Source organism: Muntiacus reevesi, chromosome 9 (assembly GCF_963930625.1).
Source record: "Muntiacus reevesi chromosome 9, mMunRee1.1, whole genome shotgun sequence".
Taxonomy (NCBI): domain Eukaryota; kingdom Metazoa; phylum Chordata; class Mammalia; order Artiodactyla; family Cervidae; genus Muntiacus; species Muntiacus reevesi.
In genome coordinates, this window is record NC_089257.1 from 16066466 (window position 1) to 16088687 (window position 22222).

Consider the following 22222-nt stretch of genomic DNA (forward strand, 5'->3'; position numbering starts at 1 on the left):
CAGAGGGTAGGCTCTAAGTGGTCAGACACAAGACCAGAAGATCTGGGCAGAGGATGTGGCGGGAGGAGGAGAAGCCAGAGAAAGAAGTCTGAAACAAGGAGGACCCTTAATGGGTTTCAGCGGCTTCCCAGATATTGCTAGTAATAAAGCAACCACTTGCCAGTGCAGGAGACATAAGAGACGTGGGTTTGAACCCTGGGTGGGGAAGATCCCCTGGAGGAGGGCATGGCAACCCACTCCAGTATTCTTGCCTGGAGAATCCCATGGACAGAGGAGCCTGGTGGGCTACAGTCCATGGGGTTGCAACAAGTCGACATAACTGAAGTGACTTAGCACGCACGCACAATGGGTTTTAAGCAAGGGACAGGTAGAATTGGATGAATGCTTTAAACAAACACGCATTCCTATTTCTTTACACCATTCCAGCCTGCTGTTTCAGAAAGGACATCAGCATGCGTGGCTTCCTATGCAGGAGTACCAACACGCACATAAGTGGTGTTCTTTTTGAGAAGACACTGTGTTGGGTGCTGGATTTCAGGCCCATCTCTCCCCTCCAGGTCCAAAGCCAGCAGAGAGAGGTCGTGATATCGTGGGTGGGACCCAGAATCCTGAATTTCAGCAAATGAATCTGAATCAAGGGAGGGTGAGGCTGGCTGGGACCTTGGATATTCCCTGGTCTACATCCCAGCTGAGCCCTCAAGTGACAGATGAAAGGACTGAGACGCAATAGGGTGATTCCACTTCGGTGGGTCACGGGCTCATTCTCGCCATTCAACTCCTGGTTCCCACACCTCCCGCTAGGGGGTTGCAACCTCACTAGAGTGGAAAAGGTGAGCTTCGGGGTCTGATGGCTGAGTCTGGAATGCAGCTCCATTTCGTCCGACTGTGCAACGTGGGGCAAGCTGCTTAACCTCTCAGTTCCCTCCCCTGAGGCCAGCGCCTGACTTCCATGACCTTGTCTCCACGGCCATCCTGTCTTCCCCTCCTGCTCTGGGGAGGTCTCAGGAGTCGCAGAACCAGCCCTGGAGATGGTCCCCAAAGATCCTCCCCATCTGCAGCCAGCCCTGAACCCCCCAGTCCCTGGTGGAGGAGGAGGGAATGCCCTTTCTTGCCTCTGCGTGCATGCTAAGTCGCTTCAGTCATGTCTGACTCTTTGTGACCCCAGGCTCTCTCGTCCATGGGATTCTCCAGGCGAGAATACTGAAGTGGAGTGGGTTGCCATTTCCTCCTCCGGTGGATCTTCCCGACTCAGGGATCGAACTCCTATCTCTTACATCTTTGGCAATGTCCGGCAGGTTTTTTTACCAAGGGTACCACCTGGGAAGCCCTTGGGCCACGTGCGTTTTGAGCAGTTGAGCCATGTGGCCAGCAGGGGGCAGTGCCAGCCAAACCCCGACTCAAGCGATTCCAAGGGCATCCCGGTGACGCAGTGGTAAAGGATGCTACTGCCAATGTGGGAGATGCGGCTACGCATCCCTTGGTCGGGAAGATCCCCTGGAGAAAGAAATGACAACCCACTCCAGTAGTCTTGCCTGGGAAATCCCGTGGACAGAGAAGCCTGGTGGGCTTCCCACAGAGCTCCATCCCCCGTCCGCCCGCCCTCGGCCCCTGTAAACTGGCCCCAGGCTCACCTGGTGGGGGACGGCCAGCCTGGTCAGGGGGCTGAGGCCCAGCAGCGGGGTGGTGGCCATGGCGGCGGCAGCGGCCATGGCCGAGGAGGCGGCCAGCGGGTCCACGGGCAGCTCCGGGCTCTGCTCCCGCTTCACCATGACGGAGCACAGTTTATGTCCCAGCACCCACGCTCCGTGGTCCACATCTAGGGGAAGGGGGCGGGATGCAGGTCAGGGGGCTCCCAGAGCAGGGCTCAGCCCCGCTCCTGGCCCCTGCGCTGCGCGGGGCATGGAGAGATGTTAGGGTGCACAGGGAGGCAGGAGGAGAGGGCCAGGGGGGCGGCGCTGGTGAGGTGGGAGGGCAGAGGGGGCTGGGGCCGGAACATTCAGCAGTTTAGAGTGGGCTTGGACAACAGACCCCTCCCGCCTGGCTGTGTGACCTGAGGCAAGGTGCGTAACCTCTTTGAACCTTAGCGTCCTCATCTGTAAAAGTACTGGTCAAGAAGTAAATGTTCAACAAATGGCAGCTATTGTGAATACGATTACATTATGATTACTCAGCAAACATCTAATGAGCGCCGTGCTAGGTGCCGGGGGTCTGGAGAAAGTCACGAGCAATTTAGCACAGTTAGAATGCAAAGGGAAGGGGAAAGATGGAATCAGAGAGGCCAGCAGGGATGGGTCGGCCCTGGAGGCTGGACTCAGAGCTGTGACTTTGTCCTAAAGGTAACGAGGAGACACTGAAGGGCTTTAAGCACGCTCGGGTTTGTAAGGTTAAAAAAGATCACTCTGCCTCTGAGTGCAGACTGGACTGGGTGCAGGTGAGATAGAGGCGGTGAGACCTTCAGGAGGCTGTTTCCGGAGAGAGGAAAGGCGACAGACACATGCTAAGGCAGTGGCAACGGGGGTGAAGAACATCCTGGGGACAAGATAAGAAGGAAGAATCCACGGGACCGCCTGGTGCCTGGATGGGAGGATGGGTGATGCCCAGGTTTCTCAGGGCAGCGTCCACCTCCTGCCCACCTCGTGGGCCTCCTGGCCTCATCTGGGCCACAGGGCTGTCGGGAATCCCCCCCCCCACCCCCGCCGCTTTCCTGATGGTTGCCTACAGTCCTCCTCTCCAAGTCAGCTCTGCTCCTGGTGGCCCCAGCACTTGGCCCGGAGCCGGCATGGAGGGGCCAGAGGGACTGGAGGCTCTGAGGCCCGTTATGGGTGGGGAGAGGGGTCAGCTGCTGCCTGATCCCACCTCTGAGGCCAGGCCCCACCCTGCAGGGAGCCTGAGGGCCCCCGCCCCTGGGCTCCAGGAACACCCACACTCTTGCCAAATTACAGGGCCAGCTTGCCGGCCTCCGGGAAGCCGCCCCCTGCAAAGGACCCACAGACAAATTGCTCTAAAAATAGACTTGGGGTGGCCAGGAGTTGCCGGGCTGGGAGGCGGGCCACCCCACCCGCTGCCCTTCCCCAGGCTGGGGCCCGCGGCCCCACTGAGGTGACCTCCAGAGGGCAGGGCTGAGGTCAGGCGGGTAGGGAAACTGCTGGGACCCCACAGCCACCAGCCCTGGAGCCTCTTAAAGCGGGTGGATGGGGGTGGGGTGTAAGGGCCCGTCTCTGCCCATGGGGAATCTCAAAGACCCTCAGAAGCAGCTCAGACATCTTGCACTGAGACCAGTTCTAAGCTCTTGATGCATGTGAATTTGTGTATTCCTACCATCAGCCCTGGGGGCCATCTGTTCACTTAATAGATGATGGGAAAATTAAAAGACTCCACTCAAGACCATTGTCCTCTGAAGAGAAGGAGGAACAAAAACCCTATTCATGGGTCTAGCCACTATTGTCTTAACAGGACTTTATATACACAATGAAATAGCTGCAAACTATATATATGGAGATAGTGTAGGACAGGGAAGCCTGGTGTGCTGCAGTCCATGGGGTCACAAAGAGGCAGACACAGCGACTGAATAACAACAAATATATATAGACAGACACACATAAATATATTTATATTAGGACTTCCCTAGTGGCTCAGACAGTAAAGAATTCATCTGCAACGTGGGAGACCTGGGTTCGATCTCTGGGTCCGGAAGATCTCCAGGAGAAGGGAATGGCAACCCACTCTGGTATTCTTGCCTGAAGAATTCCATGACAGAGGAGTATGGCGGGCTACAGTCCACAAAGTCTCGAACATGGCTGAGTGACTATCACTTTCACTTTCATATATATAGAGTAGCCAGAATTCTCAAGCTATTTATGTCTTCATTTGATAATTGAGGTTCAGAGAGGTTAAGCAACTCGTTCAAGGTCACACAGCAGCTTCTGGAGGCACCGGGATGCATACCAAAGCCAGTACCCTTACTGCCCGTTAAGGCTGGCAAGTGTGGTGGTGGCAAGGGTATGAGGTTTAGAACCAGGGGGCCTGCTTGCTCCCAGGTCCCTGCTCTGCATTTTACTATGTGTGTGACCAAAACAACTCAGCTTCTCTGAATTCTCACTTTCCTTACCAGACAAATGGGGAGTATGATAAAAGTGACTCTGACCTCACCTGTGAGTTGTGAGAAATAAACGAGATGATTAACATGAAGGTACTCTGTAAATTGGACAGTGCTATCAAAACGTTTACTGTTACTCCCATTTGAGATGAGGAAACTGGGGCTTATAAAGGCTGAGTCCAGGATTACCCAGCCAAACAGGACGGAGCCAGCACCACCTGTATCTGAGCAAATGCCCAGAGACGATTTCTAGGGGGGGCAGAGGCTGGCATTCTCCAGTGTTGACCACCTGAGAGGAAAGACTCCAAGGGTCCTTTGCATAAAAGGGGAGGAGGTGGGCAGAGGAGAGCTTTAGGGAACCCCGCCTTCGGGAATACAAGTAGGGTGCAGGTGTCTCTCCTGGGTAATGTCTCAGGGGACCTCACAGTGTGAGGAGGCGGTAAGGTTCTAGAGTCTTGGTAACTTGTCCACACTTACTGTTTAATCCTCCCCACCCCACCGCCTCAGCTGTTTCCTCTAAGACTGGTTCTCGGACCTAAGCATCAATCGGAGTCACCTGGAAGGCTGGATCCTCCCCACAGGGTTTCTGATCTGGCAGGTCTGGGTGGGACCCGAGAACCTGCCTTTCTAACGAGTTCCCAGGTGTTGCTGCCGGTCTGGGACCTACCCCTTTGCACATCAAGTCAGTGGAAGAGCCTCTTTACAAGGGCCCTTCTGGGTTGGACTTGAGGAAGAGCCGAAACACAGAGGATGGTCTCCCTTGAGAGGTGGCTGTGAGCGGCTTCTCTGGGTCTGGGTCCTGGGCCCTGCCACCCCTTCTTACCTTGGGTGGTGTCTTCCATCTTGATGGGCATCGCGGGGCTCTGAGGTGCCGAGTCCCCACTCAGGGAGTAGCTGTGCTCAGCTTGGATGCCCGGTGTGGGGGAGTCCAGTTCCATGTCCAGGAGAGGGCTCTTCTCGTCCAGCACAGGGTCATCAAAGAAACTGCTGAACAGGTCGTTGGAGAAGTCCTCCATGTTCTCTGCAAAGTGGTCCAGGTGCTCGGGGAAGTGCTAGGGGAGGAGGAGAGGGGAGGAGGGGGTCAGCTCATCCACCGTGGTCCCTGTGTCAACGACAAACGGGCGCTTGCCACGGCTATTTGCCATCTGGCCGCCCACTCCAGGATTCTTGCTTGGAAAATCCCATGGGCAGAGGAGCTTGGCGGGCTGCAGGCCATAGGGTCGCCAAGAGTTGGACACGACTGAGCAACTAAACCACCATCTGTGGGAGACTGAAGCCCGTGCTACTGCAGCTGTTGACCTCTGACGTGCCCTGACGGGAGTTCAGGGAAAAGAATCAGGCACTTTGTGCTCCAGAAAAATGAGTGACACAGGTCTTTAGAGAGCTGGATATTTTCAGGAACTGATTACATGATCCCAATCCTTGCATCTCCTCATATCTAGACAAGCACTAAATCTCCTCATTGGTGACATCAGCTCCTCATAACTAGCAGAACACCTTTTGTAAGTAAAGTGCTGGATTGCATGGAATGCCCCCTTCACCAGAATCATATGCATTGATCTTCCCCCAAAACCTCTTTGGAGCAGTTTCTCAGAACTGTCTGAGGTGCTGTCTCCTGGGTTACAGTCCTCATTTGGCCCCCAAATAAAACTTAACTCCCAACTCTCCTGTTGTGCATCTTTTTTAGTCGACACCTGCAACCTTCCCATCACTCTTCCCACTGAAAGCGTGTACCTCAGATTGGGACTTGAACCCACGAGGCCAGGATCCCACAGTTGCGGCATGTGGGATCTAGTTCCCTGAGCAGGGATCGAACCCGGCCCCCTGCATTGGGAGCTTGGGGTAATCTCAGCCACTTGACTACCAGGTAAGTCCCCCAACTATCAACCTTTCTATCACTACTATCACCCCATAAGCACATTACCGTCACCACCACCTCCACTGATGTCTCCAACCCCTAAGTCAGTATCTCAAGGTTGTGCTCTGGATGGTGTGAAAGAATCCAAGCGATAGGACACACGGCTATAATTCTGGCCCCCCCCCGTGACTTTGGTCAAATCACTTAGATTGCCCAAGCCTGCTTCTCAGCCCACCCTTCTTCCATCACAAGAGGACTAAGGAACTAAGGACTAAAAAATAACTCAATCTCCACCAGCAAGTTTGCATTCCGAAGGCGTTATCAGTGACTTTTGTATTCTATTCTCTCTTGCTGGAATGCAAGGTGGTGAGATTATCGAGGACTCTGCTCCCCTCAATGGATCTGAGTTTGAGCAAACTCCGGGAGATAGTGGAGGACAGAGGAGCCTGGTGCGCTGCAGTCCACGGGATCACAAAGAGTCGGACATGACTGAGTGAACAGCTGCTCCCCTCATTGGCACGGTCCTCACTTATCCTCATGCCTCCAGTGTTTCCGTTTTCCCAGACATTCTTTATGTCAAGAGATCAGGCTCCAGAGCCGTATCGCTTGGTTTGAATCTGGGCCCTGATGCTCCTTGCTATGACTCAGTGCCATTCAGACTGCAGGGGCTGACTCAGTAGTGACTTGTGAAGCAGGTCATGACCAGAATTTAAGGAAAAAGAAAACAGAACAAAATAGATTAGAAAAATATCAGGGTGTGCTGAGCATGGGGAAGTTAAATACGTGGTAAATTTTTATCTCAGTTATGTGTGTATGTTCGTGAGAAGGATGTAAAATATATTTCTCAGAAACAAAATAGTCTGGAAAATATTGGTCTCCGTGATCCTAGGAAAGTTGATCAGTGTTTCTATGCTTCATTTCCTCCTTTGTACAGTGGGGATGATAACAGTTCTTATCTGCTAGGGTTATTGGGAAGATTAAACAAGTTAATATATGTAAAGCACTTAGAATAGTTCCTGGTACATAGTAATTACTCAACAAACCTCTTATTAATAAAGCATCCAGCAGCAGCTGGTACATAGGAGGTTCTTGTTTTTTCTCTCTAAAGAATTATAAATGTGTAAGGAAATGTTAGTGTTCTTCACTTTTTTTTTTTTTTGGCTGTTCTGGGCTGCACGTGGGATCTTAGTTCCCCAGTTGGGGATCGAACCCACCTCCAGCCTCCACCTGCAGTGGCAGCACAGAGTCTTAACCACAGGGAAGCCTCCTGTTCATTCATTTTTCACTGACTGAATGAATTTGCTGGGGTTTTGCTTCTGACCCTGGGGGTCCCAGCTGGTGAACAGGTAAGAACTGACTTCTGGAGTTGATGGCTTTCTGACCTGGAATAGTTGGCGCTTGTCCTAGTCTGGAAAGGGTGAGCAGAAAAGCCCTTGGTGTGAGAATAAGATTCAGGGGGTCAAGACTTTTGACTCTTAGCTCATGCCTTGCTAAATTAATTCACTTTTCTAGACCTCAGTTTCCTCATCTGTAATGGGGGAAATAATAGTTCCAACCTCATAGTGTTGTTATGAGGGTCAAATATGCATTAGGTGTTTAATGCCACCCTCATGGGATTATGAAGATAAAGTGAGGAAATACATAAAACACATGTATCCATTTAACATACAAATACATCTGCATAGTAAATACCTATAACACTGAGAACAGGGCCTAGTATGCAGTGGGTGCTCAATAATTGCTGTTTTATGAAAAGCTTAACCCGGGCCTGAGGTGAACTGAGCCTGGAGCCAATGCAGGGAGGTGGTTTGGTCCTCCCCCCAAATCAGAGAATCTAGGATAAAATTAGTTCAGAAATCCATTGACTTAAGCACTCTCCCCTCTCCCCAGCTGGTCAGAACTTATCATCACTAGCCTACATTTGTCTTGTGATTTTAACTTTCTAAAGCGCTTTCATAGGCACCGTCTTATTTAATCCTCACAACTACCCAAAGAGACAAGGAAGTTGCATTTCTACATTTGGCAGATAGGGAAACCAAAGCCCAGGGAGCCAGAGAGCCCTGAAGGGTCCACAACCCACCACCACCCAGTCCCTCCCCAGTCGCAGCAGACTTTCCCCTGGTCAGGAATTGCTCACCTGCTGGACTGTGAGCTCCCTGAGCTAGGGTCTGCACTTGTTCACCTGCTGGGTCCCAGTCCCTGACCCAGGACAGACACTCAACAACTGTTGGTGGAGGGACAGGGCCTTATACCCCAGGGCAAAGCCATCAGTATGTCAATGATCCATCAATGCCTGGGGGGAGGCAGGACCAGGAGGTCAGAGGCTGAACAAGTCTCTAAGAATAATAGCGATCCCAGCCGAAGGCCATCCACCGGGCTCAACGCCCCCCAACCAAACGGTCAGTCACAGGCTGGACTGTGCTGGCCGCACCTTCGGCGGGGTCTGGGCCAGCCCAGCTGGGGGCGCCCTCTCTCTCTCTCTCCTTCTCTTTCTCTCGGGGTCTCTCAAAGCCCTGGTGTGGGGCCCAGTGGGAGAGGGCTGTGAGGAGCCCAGTGAGTCAGCTGCTAAGGTATTTCTCCAGCAGCTGCATCTCAGGCGATAAGGGTTTGCCAAGCCCTTTTCCGGGGCCTGGGAGAGGAGAGAGGCTTCCTCCAATCTGGGCCAGGGTACCTCAAGGATTCAGCTCCATGCAGATAAGCCAGTTCTTCTCAGAGACCCCTTATGGGGTGCCCATAGGAACCTGCTGAGGGAGCTCAGTGGGCCCCACTTCGGGAGCGGCCCCCACCCCACCTGCTGGAGACAGCAGCCAAGGCCCAGCAGGACAGAGCTTGCAGAGGGTGGGAGCCAAATGGAAGGGGAGGGCGGCCAAGGGTCAGGCAGGGGAGGGGGCGGGGGACACTCAGAGGACCAGGGCCTCCGTGCTCAGGACTTCCCTGGTGCTGGGTGGACCTCCGGTGGCGACAGTGGGCATGTCCCATCACCCCCAGGCTCACCTTCTCCTCTTGGGAGGATGCCAGAAGGCCTCCCTTTAGAGAGATTTTTCGTATTTCGTCCTATTTCTATCTGATGCCTGGCCTCTCAGCCAGTTATGGTTTATACCATCAATTTAGAGGCACAAGGGACCTAAGTAAACCCAAGGTCCACACCCCCCCTCCCCACTTGCTAATGAGGAAGCTGAGGTCCAGACAGACAAGGTCACATAGTGAGGCGGTAATGTTGAAGGAGGGGTTCTCAACAGCTCTAGGGCTGCACAGGAATAGGGGAGCAACTTCTTCCTGACCTCACCTCTTCCTCTGTAACCACCTTCCCCGCCCCCCCCCCCCCCAAATCCGGACAGCCCCCTCTGGAGATCTCAGGTCTCCTAAGCTCCAGCAAGACTCCTTATCTCGCCTCCCTACCCCCCCCCCCCCCAAACCACAACCAGCTGGTCCTCCAGTTCACACACAGAAAGTTCAGGTTTCAGACTACCTGATGGACATGACAGGGGTGGGAGGCAGGATCCTATTGACTGCAGGAGTCAACGTTCTGAGGGGGACAGAGTTCTACTGGGGGTGAGCGTTCTTATGGGGGTGCTTTTCCAAGCAACCAGGGTGGGAAGCCAGAGAAGGAAATATTATGATTTGTTTCCCTCCTTGTTAAAAGACTTTTTCCAAGAGTCTTGCCAACATAAGCTCCCTCTCGGCGGCTACGCGCAGCCGGCGCCGGCTCCACTCTCTTGAAGGAGAGGTCCCGAGCTCTCGGGGCTCGAGATCCCGCACACCCCTCCCCGTCGGCAGCATCTCCTCCCGAGGCCGGGTCTCAGCAGCCGGCCCTTTAAGATTAAAGAAGGACCAAGTCCTGCCTGCCCAGCGTTGGCCCAAGGGATGTTAACGCCGGCGCGCGGGGGGCCGCCCCGTGCCGGAACCCAGCCTGCTCATTGGTCGGATCTGCGGAGGTCTGAGCCAATGGGAGGAGGCTGCGCGAGGCCTGCCGCAGGAGCGGCGGCGAGGAGGTGGGAGGAGGACCCGGCCCTTGCCCGGGAAGGTCCTCGGCCTCCGCGGACACCGCGGGGATGTCAAGGGCCGAGTGTACGGACCGGGTCTGGTCTTGCGTCCCTGGCTGCACCTGGGGCAGAGGCAGAGACGGCCCATCTGAGCTGGCCGATGGGCCTGGCAGTCCTACGGTGCTCTGAGTCCCTTATCAGGACCAGTTGCCTGGCCTCAGCCCCGCACCGGGGAAGTGAAGACGGAGGGGGTCTCCCCGGGCATCCCCAGCTCGAAAAGGGGAGGCTGATCCCAACTCTTAACTTCCTTCGCGGCTCTTCCAGCTCCTTCTTTCCCTCCTGGAGTCATCCTAGCGTGGGGCTCACTGATGGGGAGCGGGGTCTCTTTCCCTGGGAGGGGTGGGAGTCGAGACACTCCTTGGGCGGTAATAGCGCCGTCTGAGGTTCCTCTCGGTTCCCCAGCTCGAATTCCTTCCAGAGAGTCAATGCAGAGCGAGGGGAAAGCTCTGGGGGCGCGGCTGTCCGCTGAGGATGTGTATGGGAAAGGAGTCCCCCCCCACCCCCTGCCCCAAGCTGCCGCAGCCTCAGAGCGCCCCCTCCTCTCAGGCCCCCTAGAATCTCGGCGTGCCTGCGCCCCCATCACGGGCTTCTGCCCCTCCCCTGGTCCAGGCTGATGCAGTCTGTTTGGGGAAAGAAGGGAGGAGACCGGAGTGGGTCCAGGCTGAGCTGTGGGATAAGGTGGGGGTGGGGGGGCGCGGGGAATGCCGAGCCCGGACATTCCTTCCGAGAGAGTGAGCTCTGCTGAGAGACGGGAGGAGAGCCCTTCCCCTCCCCCGCAGGCTACCCCCCTCATACATTCCCGGACGGTTACTTGCCTCGTGGTCACTAGAAAATTGCCCCCATTTCAAGCCGAGGGGCCACCAGTCTGAGTCACTGTTGTGCCCTGTGTGGGGGCGGGGTGGGATAGGGTCAAGAAAGAGCAGGGAGGGGCTTGGGGAAGGGAGGTGGGCCCCTGGGTGCACAGTTGTCAGACAGGCCCTCCCAGCCTTTAAGCATCACCCTCCAGTCATTTGACTTCCCTGATCACTCAGACAGTAGCCAGTCTGTTGCTGTTGCAAGAGACTTCGGTTCAATCCCCGACTCCTGAAGATCCCTTGGAGGAGGAAATGGCAACCCACTCCAATATTCTTGACTGAGAAATCCCATGGACAGAGGAGCCTGGTGGGCTACAGTCCATGGGGTCGTGAAGAGTCGGACACGACTGAGTGACTAACACATATTCATCCAGTCATTTGAGGGGAGCGGGGGTGCAGGCGAGATCCAGGCATCCTCCCAGAGCTAGACTGGAAGGCTGTCCTGGACTCAGACTCAGGAGACCCCAGTTCAAGATCCAGCTGTGCTCTGGGATCTGGGCAGGCACAGGTGGGGTCTTCGCCCAGGCCTGTTTGCCCTGTCTGTGTTCCTGCCCAGGGATGGCAGGCACCAGTCCTCAGAAAGTGGGCTCTTTTCCTCTGCCCCGGCCTCTCTGGGGACCATGCAGGGATGGAGCCAGTTTTCCTCATCCCTGGAGCCAGCCCCTCCCTGAGCCTTCCTGGCAGGGCATGGGGGGTGAAGGGAAGCACATTTGTTCCAACCTCCAACCTCACTCTCATTCCCCATTCCCCACAGGCCCGGGGAAGGCAGCTGCTGAGGTTTCATATTTTCCCCCTACCGAACGAACTCTTCACCACAGAGCCCAAGTCCAAATAAGCAGAAACGCTTCCCTGGGTGTGTGTGTGTGCGCACGCGTGTATGCGTGTGCGCATGCTATGCAGATGAGGGCTGTGAGGTTCCCTCTTACACAGGGAAACCCCACCTCCCTGACACCACACAGCCCGAGATCCCTGCCTGTGGACGCGTTCAGACTGTTCCCTATCCAGCCCGGCACGGACGCTGTTGTATCAATACAGATACACTCTCTGGGCTCCACAGGCTGACACTGGCCGCCACGAAGAACCAACAAGGACACACTCCTCATATGTGATCAGACAGACAGACTCCCATGTGCACACACGCTCACACGTGTGGTCACCCCAGACGGTCACGGTCACAGACGTGGTCATGCACATTCTTACAGGAACACATACAACATCTCACACCACCACAGAACCGAATGCTGACTGTGCCAATCCACATGCCTGAGTCATGTGACCCCCAGTGAAGGCGCCTTGGGATTCCTGGGCTGACCTGGGGTTGGGACAGTGAGGCCTGGGACTAGGGGAGGGGGCCGCATGGGGACGAGCTTTTGGTGCCTGTGTGCTAGAGGAAGGGGGAGAGGGAAGGGCAGCTGGTACCCACCACGGGCTGCCGCTGTGCAGAGAAGGGGCCACAGTCTCTCCAGCCGTCCCCCCCACCCCGTCCTGCTAGGCTCTCCAGCTCCCCCTCCTGACTTTGTGAGCCCATCCCTGGCCAGGCCACAGGGCCCTCAGGAGAGTGGGGAGCTGGCCTGCAGGTTCCCGGCCAGCCCCTGGCATCTTCTGACCAGGCGGCCCATGTGCTGTGGCCCAACCCTGGGGCGGGTGCCAGGTACTGTCTGGGCAAGGAGGCGATGGCAGTTATGCCGCCGCCCAGGGCTGGGATTAGCTGTGACTGGCACCACTAAGGGCACAGCGGCCCATGGTCTGGCTGCTGGAAATGCTGGTCCATAGGCAGCGGCCAGAGGGTCCCTGCGGGACAGCTCAGGACACTGGAGACGGAGTGCCAGGACTGGCACTGGGGACGGCGGGAGGATAAGGGCGTCTAACCCCATCCACCTGGTCATCATTCATCTCCGTTAGTGTAGTGGTGCGTATCCCCCCCGCCACTTATTCGTCATTTATGCATCTGTGCAGGGCTTACTGAGGACCTACTGTGCGTCAGACCTGGGGACACAGAGATGAACCGAGCCCAGTTCCTGTTCACAGAAGGCTTCCCGACTAGCAGCGTGACCACCGATTCCTGAAGGCAGGTTCAAGGCTTGAACTCTGCTCCGTCTCTGGCACAGTCTCCACCTTGCGTCAAGAGGGATCTTCTAACATAAATATGACGATGTGACTTCCCTGCTCACTGTCCACTAATGACTCCCTTTGGCTCTTTGGATAGTTGAGAAGTTCCTTAGTGTTGCTTGAAATGATCCAGCCATGTCACCTCTGGGTCTTGCTGTGTTCAATCCTCATCTGTGTCTCCAAAGTCTAGCACCGGTCCCAGTACATCCTAGGTGCTCAGCTGTTTGCCAAGTGACTGACTGAGCAAGTGGGTGAATGAAGGAAAGAGCCTCGGGAACAAAGGGACGGAGGCCTTTTTTTCTGCAGCTGAGCCTCCAGGAATGAACTGCCCTGAATTCCGCTCTGATGCCAGCTTGCTCCTGCTCCAGGCAGAGTTTCCATGTGTCTGGACGCCTTCCCTCAGCTCCTCCCTACTGGGGCCCGTTGTGCCCATTCTCCGGGTTGTTCTTCCCAAGGCTTTGCTCTCTTAAGCCCCAGGCAGATCAGGTCCCCGGGGAACACAGCCCCTGACTCAGCGCTGGAGGCACTGTCCCCAGACTTAGGCCAGCCCCAAGAGTATAAATGGAGCCCAGTGGCCAGCCGGCCGGGCTGCTCTGGCGGCCCCTGGCCAGCTGGAAGGCCCTTTTGGGCCGGAGCCTGCCACCGGGCTCTGGCTGGAATTCCCTTGGCCTCTTCCCTCTCCTCTGTGCACTCAGCGTTTGGCCTCTGCCTTCCTCAGCGGTCCCAGCCTGTCTGAGTTGTCCTCAGGTTTTATTTTTGGAAGAAGTTGCATTCTTTCTCTCCTTATTTACTCCCTTCCTTCAGGGAAGGTGTGGGACCCCTGGGCTCGGCTGGGGATCGGGCTGTGACTCTGAGGGGGTTGGACTTCCCTGGAGGAGGAACCTCCAAAGATGCCTGACCCATTTGATGCTTCAAAGCCAGCAGCCTCTGCCTTCCTTCCCCCACCCAGTGTGTGACTAATGCCTGCCCCTGCCCTTCTCAAAGAGCTCCACAATAGCCAAAAGAAATCATTACAATCTTAAGAGTTGAAAGGAATTCTGGCATCATCACGTCCATCCCCTTTCCCTTGTGCAGGCGATGGAGCTTAATGGTTATGAGCGAGAGCAGCGGACAGACCCTGTTCTTATCCTGGCTCTGCTGCCTGCTGTGTAGCCTTGGGCAAGTTACTTAACCTCTTTGAGCCTCTGCCTCAGCTATAAACTAGGGGTATTTATACCTACCCCAGCACCTGTGAGATTGCTGTGAGGGTCAAATGAGGTCACATTTGTCAAGTGCTTTGTGCAGGGCAGGATACATAGAAGATTCCCTTCAAATGTAGTTATTATTATTGTCATTATTACGGAGAGGGAAACAGAGTCAAGAAAGGGAATGGACTTGCCCAGGATCACATCGCTCAGGGTCCACAGCCGTTCCCAGAGTCTCGGCTTGGTCTCCATCTCCCCTCCAAGGAGAAGGGAGGGGGCAGGCGTCAGCCCAGAGGGGGAATCTCCTTGAGTCAGTCGCTTGGGCAAACCCCTGTGTCTTTCATGTCTGCCTCCCGCATCAGGCCAGGCCCTCCTCTGACTCAGGCATTTCCTCCACTGCCCCAAGGGCTTCCTTCTTGCTCACTGGGGGTGACAGGTCCAGCACCCAGCCCGAGGTGGACCCAAGGCCAGTGGGACTCTGAGAGGAGGGGGAAACGCTGGGTCCTGACATCACAGAGTGGAGAAGCTGGAGCCACAGCCGTCAGGCCAGCTGGGGCCCTTCCAGCGCGTCCAGATGTCTCAGGAATGTGCTGATCTGGGAACTACCTCAGTCCTTCCCGCACCACCCCCAGCCCCTCAGCCCCTCATCTGCTTGCTCAGGCTCTGCCTCTGCCCAACCCTCTGCCCTTCCTCTTTCATCCCTCCCCGGGACAGCCTCGCGTGCACCGTCCCTCTGGTACCTTGCCTCAGTCCAGCTCCCCCCTCAGGCCTCTGAAGGGGTCACCAAAGGCCAAAAAATTAAAAAAAAGCCCTTCCCCTTCCGCACACCCCATGGGCTGACCATGACCGATGGTGGGGAGATGGAAGCCTGAACTAACTGGGAGGGGAAGGTTCTGAGCAGATAATGCCTGCCAGATCCCAAATGTGGAACTGATTTGCAGCCCTGGGAGAGAGCGGGGTGAAGGCTTTGGGGTGGTAGAGGGCAGGGTTGATCCTCCTCTCTGGGAGGGTGATGGAAGGGGCTCTGGGTATCTTGTCCCAGCTGATTGGTGGGAGGGCCAAGGAGAGGAGGTGCCAAGCTGGGCTGGGCTCAGATCCTTCTAGGTTCCTTCGAGGTCAATAAGGACACGCTTGGTCTGATAGTGGAGGGTCTTAAACTGTAATGTGGGGGTAAGGGAACCCCCTTAAGGTCTTGGGGCTGGGCCAGGAGGCAGGACATGGTTCAGATCAGAGCTAGGACAGCTTGTATCTCTGCAAGGGTGGAGCTGCCTTGGGCCTCCCCAGGTCAGCCTGGCCCTGAGTGCTGGGGATGAGGCAGTCAGCAGGGAACTGGTGCTCTTGGCCAGTGTGCGAGTCACATCAGGGCAGAGGAGAGAAGGGCCCTGGGGTCTGCTGCTGCTTCGGCCTGCTCTGGGCACAACGAGGGCCCATGGTGCTGTCTGTCTTGGGGGAGAGGCCCTGTTCATGGAGACAGGCAGACAGTTGGGCTATCCTAATAGACCCTAGACCTCCTAGCACTGAGGTGGTTCAGGACAGCTGGGACCACCACCCTGTCCAGCTCAGACCTCTGTTTGAACACTTGGCATTCGCTCCCTTCTGCCAGCTGAAAACACTCCCAGTTCCTAAGCACAGCATTCAAGGTCTGTTACAGATTGATCTCAACTTCCCACTGTAGCTGGAATGCCTCATCTTTCCTTTCCCTCCAGCCTAGTTGGATGGCTCCTTAAACCGGCTGGAAGCTCCATGGCAGCAGGGCCTTTTGGTTGTATCATTCCCTGTGCCTGGAAGGCCTTTATGCTTTATCTCCTCATTCTAACTCCTATCATCTTTTAAGGTCCAACTTGGTGCTGCTTCCCCCAGGAAGCCTTCCTTGATCATCCAGCAGGAAGAATCCTATCCATCTTCACTGTAGCACTCATAGATGGTTAGGTTACTGGTTAACATCATGCCTTGAACTCTAATTATCCACAATGGGGCCCATCTCTCCTTCTAAACTTTAACCACCTTGAGGGTTGGATATAAGATGGATTTTATCCTTGAACCCACTGTAGGACTTCACATAAGCCTGGCATATAGTATACCTAATAATAATAATAATAATAATAATAATAATAATAATGATAGTTAATATTTATACGCCAGGTACTGAAGCTCCAGTACTTTGGACACTTGAATGTGAAAAGCCGACTCATTGAAAAAGACCCTGATGCTGGGAAAGATGGCAGGCAAAAGGAGAAGAGGGTGGCAGAGGATGAGATGGTTGGATGGCATCACCAACTTAATGGACATGAGCGTGAACAAACTCTGGAGATAGTGAAGGACAGGGAAGCCTGATGTGCTGCAGTTCATCGGGTTGCAAAGGGTTGGATACGACTTAGCAACTGAACAACAACTGTTCTAGCTCCTTCCACGCAGTACCTGATTTAAATTTCACAAGATCAGGTAAGTACTATTAGTACTGCCATTTAACAGTTGAGGAAACTGAGGCACAGAGAAGTGAAAGCAAGCAAGTGGTTAAGCCAGGATTTGGACCTAAGCTCTGATTGCAGAGCTTGTGTTCTTAAGGACACATGACAACACTGGATGTGGAAGGAACGATGGATTTTTCTGCTGCCCCAGTCCCTGCTAGTACAGGGCCAGACACAAAATATGGGCCCCCATTCCATGCACTGGGTCTTCACCTGGGGTTCCGGGTTTGCCCATCCCTATCCTGATGTGTAGGAAGACAGAGTCCTGAGAAAGGGCCTGGGGTCTTCTGCTTTTACTCAAAGAAGACAGCCTTTCAGCTTCAGAGAGGTCAAACAGACAGGCAAATGAAACCCCCATGGTTAGGGATCGGCAAAGGGATGAAGCTGGGACATTCTCCAAGGGCTGTCAGTGCTGGGGACCTGCCTTTCTGACAACGACAGTCAGGATAAAAACACCAGTAACAACTACTGTTTTGTTTATAGGGGGCTTGCCATATGCCATTATGCGCTGTGCTAGATTCTGCAAGAGTTATCTAACTGAGTCCTTAAGAATCCTGTGTGCTACAGTCATCTTTCCTTTATGGGTGAGGAAAATAAGCTCAGAGAGGTTAAGGCACCTGTCCAAACTGATACAGATGATGGGCGGTGAGAGCCACAGCTTGCTCCCAGGTCTGGGCAGGGCTAAAATCGACCACTAATGGTCACCCCACCCCACCTCAGGTATGGCTTGGCTTCCCCGGGCTTTCGAGGTATCTGCCGTCTGACCTGGGGCTTGCTCTCTGGTCAGGTGGGGTCTGGGAATAGGCACCAGGTCTCAGGAGAATTCCTATCCAGGATCTGCCCAGAGTGGAGTGTGGATTTGGAGTTTGCCGCTCAACTTTTCCACCAACTTGTGCAACTTTGAGAGCCCAGGATATTGAGAGCTGGGTCAATTTCTTGAGCTGGTAGTGAGTGCCTAGGTGTCCATTTTATTATACTTTGTAATTCATATATATGCATTATATATATTCTCTTATGTGCATGACATATTTCATATGGAAAAGGCCATCATAATTAGGAGATTGGGATGCATGCACACACAACTATATAATCAAGTAGATAACTAACAAGGACCTCCTGTGTAGCAAGGGAATTCTACTCAATATTCTGTAATGACCCATATGGGAAAAGAATCTGAAAAAGAATGGATACATATATGTATGTATAAGTGATTCACTTGGCTGTAAACTAGAAACCAACACAACATTGTAAATCAAGTATACGCCAGAAAAACTTGGGAAAAACAGAAAGAAAAGGCCCATGATAGAGTAAAAGGCATATGTGGGATTTAGGTGAAGATTCATTCTTGGTAAATAAACAAAAGCGACCTAAAGTACCATCAAAGCTGGATGTGTGGAAGTACCCTTTCTTCCATTACCCACCCACCCTTGTTCATCCATCCATCACCCCTTCTCACTCCTTCCGTCCATCTATTCAATAAATAAACATCTCCTGAGCACTCAATCACTATGGCCATGACTGGGTAATAGACAAAAATAATTGCCCTACCCTCAAAGAACTCTCAGTCTAGTTCAGCAATGAGGAAACCGAGGCCCAGAAAGGGGAAGTGACTTACCCAAGGTCACACAGGGAGCTAGGGAGATGAGGTGAGGAGCGGTGAGGATATTCCAGGCAGAGGGGAACACATGGGAAAAGGCTTAGCCCTGCCTGCCTCCCCAGCAAGTCCCCTCAATTGCTGTCTTAAAACTGCCTGCCAGGGGCTTCCCTGGTGGTCCGATGGTAAGAATCCACCTGTCAATGTGGAGGACAAACGTCCAATCCCTGGTCCGGGGCTGGTTGGGGGGGGGGCATCCCACACGCTGTGGGGCACCTAAGCCCCCTGCGTCACACTGCTGAACCTGCCCTCCTAGAGTTGATGCTCTGCAACAACAGAGGAGTCCCTGCCTGCCCCATCTAGTGTAAGCCGGCACGCATCAGTGAAAAGCTAGCACAGTCAAAAATGAGTAAATAAGCATTAAAAAGAAAAGAAAGGAGAACTGCCTCCTGGCTCTCCATGAGGGCCTGAAGAGCCTGCCTTTCCCCACTGCTGCTTTCTGTTACTCTTTCGGAAGGGGGAAGTGGGGGACAGCTGCTGCTGCTGTCCAGCTGTTTGGTCGGACCTCACAGCCCAGCCCAGATGTGTCAGCCGCTCTGTGATGGTTGAAGTGGCTCCTGGGCCCAGAGCCAAGGGCTCAGGGCAGCTGCAGCGAGGGCTCCGTCCTGCAAGAGTTGGGAGATGAGGCACGCTGAACTCTGACAGCAGGGAAGCCCAGTATCGCCCCGGCCGTGAAGCTGGCCTCTCGGATGACATGGTATGTCCAGGTCGTAAGTTTCGGGATCTTTGACATTCCAAGGATATCCCCTTTGATCTGTTTTCTCTCGTGGTCAGAGCTCTGGGCTGTATCTTGCCCCTCCCAGCTTCCCCTGAACCAGACATCCTCAGGCCTTCCTGCTCCAGCGTTCTACCACCTACTCTGCCTGCTGAAGCGGGTCACACAGTGTTCCAGCCAGAGCAATGCTCGTGGTCTCGACTTAACTCCACCCAGACCTTCTTCCTCCATCCTGCCCCCTGGAGTGCTGAGACGGCCAGAAGAACACCCTGTTCTCTGGCTTTCTGGAGCTGGTTCCTTGAGGGAGGTTCAAGGACAAGCCGTGTCCCACAGAGGGATGCTCTGAGAAGCTTTGGGACCAGGACTTGCAGGAGAAACACCCTGTGGGGGAGGGGAGGACATGAAGTGGGGTGCCCTGCCTCCTTCCCTGTCCGGTACAGTGGCCAGCCAGACCCTCCCGGGGGGTCCTGGGAGCTGCAGAGAGCAAAGCTCCAAGTTCCCAGGTGGGCCAGGGAGTGAGGATGAAGAGAAGGTGGGGGAAGGGATGTGGGGGTCTCTCCTCTCACAGGCCAGGCAATGTGTTGGCTCTGCGCGTAAAGCTCTAGACATCCATGGTGCCCTAAGGATGGGAGTAGGCGAGGGTGAAGGCGAGGCCCCTCTGCTATCTGAGATCTCAAATGTTCCCTGCCCTAGAGGGCAAAGTTCAAACCAAGAATGGTATAGAAGACAGGGCTTTCTCCCCCTTGACCCCATGGGACCCTGCCCTGAGAACAGCATTTAGATCTCCCCTCCTCTTTAAGTGTCAGTTTTCTCATCTTCACAAGGGACAATAATGCCTGTATACCAGGCTCAGTGAAATGGACACAGCTCCAGTCCTCCTTGCTGAAATGCCTCCCGATAACTCCTTTGCCAACAGGGATGGGGGTACTGGAGAGGAAGGGAGTGGGGGTCCTCTGCTCTGAGAGTCTTCCAAGACCAGCAGCCCAGCTGGGGGCGCCTCCTCGGGCTCCCTGGGTGCCCTGCTCCATCGTGGCATCCGCGGTGCCGCTCTGTCCACGTCCCTGTCTGTCTCTCTGGCTTGGTCGTGAGTGGCTGGAGGTCACGCTGCATTGTGACCAGCACTGGCACTCCTTTAGTCCCCAGCTGTTACAGGATGGGATGTGTGTATTGAAGAATAACCAAGCAAATTCCCGGCCAGCCCAGGGAAGCCGGAGGGCCCTCACAGCAGAACGGGGCATACACAGCATTTTCGTGGGATCCAGTATCCCTGTTACCCTCAGGGCTGGCCAGGCCGGGACCTGAGAATCTGGGGCCCCCTCTGGAATTATCAGTACACGTCCTGAACCCTCAGGCCTGTCTTTACGAAAACTGTCTCCCCTTCCCTTACAAGGACTGCCTTGATCTGCAGTCGTTTTCTCTACAAATACAGTAAACCCTTGAAATGGGGCAAAGTACACTGCAACATGACCCAAACCTGGCTTCTGTCGTAAACCTGGGGCCCAACGTCAAATAAAGGTGGGCAAAACGCTTATCTTTGTGGGGCTGGTAAAGAAGTGATTGCCTTGTGCTGCTTCGGAATGTCTTTAGTTTCGTCTGCTGTATGTACTAAGGTTTCGCATCTTTACTTTTGTGTTTTTTTGTGATAGTACAGGCCAACTGAAAAATACTACTTTCCATTGATCCTACAATAACATAACTCCACATTTTCCATGACTGAACATTTCTGCACTCGGCTTATTGTCTTATGGCAGAGTTTTACTATATTAAGTGCCTGTTTTGTGCCATGGTACTGTGCTAGGTTTATGGCAATGAACATAACTGACATGGTCTCTGTTCTCAGGGAACTTGCTTACTCACAGAGGAAATGGATAATAAGCTGATAAGATAACTGTAAACTGGGATATGGGCTATGAAGAAATCAAAGGACTGAAACAAGGACTTCCCTGGTGGTCCAGTGGCTGACTCCACCCACACTTCCACTGCAGGGGCCATGGGTTCAATCCCTGGTCAGAGAGGTGAGATCCTGCATGCCCCGCGATATGGTCAACAACAGCCACAAAGGACTGAAACCAAATGATAGAGGGATTCACTTAAGGTGATTGGAAAGGCTTCTCTAACAAGGTGACATCTGAACTGAGGAAGATGAGATGCAGAGAGCTGGAGGGAAGGGAAAGCCTTCTAGAGGTCAGGAATAGCATGTACACAGGCCCTGGGGCAGGACTAGAAATGATTTAGTTTTAAGCTGGGTGAGCGTGGATCCAGGTGTCCCAGAGCAACCTGAACAATGGAGAACTGGGGAAGATGGAAGCCCTGGAGCCAACCAGTCCTCAAGGGTGAGGCCTAAGCCACAAGTTCAAATATGCTGTGGATCACTCAGCTGGAGACCATCCTAGACTGGTGCTATGGGAGTCTGCACCGAGGGTAGGGGTGATTCAAGGCAATGATAATTTACTGGAAATCTTCCTGAATTTCAGAGACAGTGTGGGCCACAGGACCCTGATGGCTGGGGGGAAATGAGCATCCTTTTTCCTCTTCCCTAAAGACTGTGCAGCCTGGCCCAGGTTCCCTTTCATTCATCAGCAATGGTTGGTTGAAGCCTCTTTGTGCCAAGCACTGTGCTAGGCACTGGGGGGATACAGCAATGAACAAGACAGATAAACACCTGCCCTCAAGGAGCTCACATCCTAGCTGGGCGGAGGCGGAGCAAAAACAAAATACAAAGCTGCCCACAACAAACTCAGCATTTTGGAAGAGGAGGAGGTGTCTGGAGTGATCTACCTTCCTGAATGGGGGCTCTGGGATTTGGGCTCCTCCATTAGTTTTTCTCTATTAGTTTTTTTTCTAGTGGATTCTATTTGGAGACCAGAGTTCTTTCCTCCTTGGATCTTCTTTCCTGTTGGTGAAAATTTAAAGAGAAACGCGCACGAGCACACACACATGCACACACACACACACACCCCTCCCCTTTTAAGGGCTGTTAAAGGCCCACACACAGACAAAGAAACACCCAAATGCACATACTTCTCTAATCTCCCTAAATCCCCCAAAGGCTGGGGTGGTGATGGTAGCGGTTCCCTGCTTAGCGCAGGAGAAGCCAGGCTAGGGGGCCTGGGGACAATGGTCAGCCTTAGCTCTCACACCCCTCTTCTCCAGGCCTGGTCCCTGGTCCCAGTCATTCCCACACCTGGCCTCCCCAGCTGCAGGGAGGTGAATGAGTGTGCTGGGCAAACATCCTTGCAGC

At 54.1% G+C, this 22222-nt stretch overlaps 1 protein-coding gene across 1 annotated transcript in view; it reads right to left on the reverse strand.

Moving 5' to 3' along the window:
- The window catches only part of CREB3L1 (cAMP responsive element binding protein 3 like 1), a 36393-nt gene that overhangs the window by 10649 nt on the left and 3522 nt on the right, over window positions 1–22222 (reverse strand). The window contains exons 2-3 of the mRNA XM_065944047.1: window positions 4920–5148; window positions 1632–1816 (exon numbers count right to left, since the gene is read on the reverse strand). Of these exons, the coding sequence (XP_065800119.1) occupies window positions 1632–1816; window positions 4920–5148 (414 nt within the window). The remainder of the gene's footprint in view (window positions 1–1631; window positions 1817–4919; window positions 5149–22222) is intronic.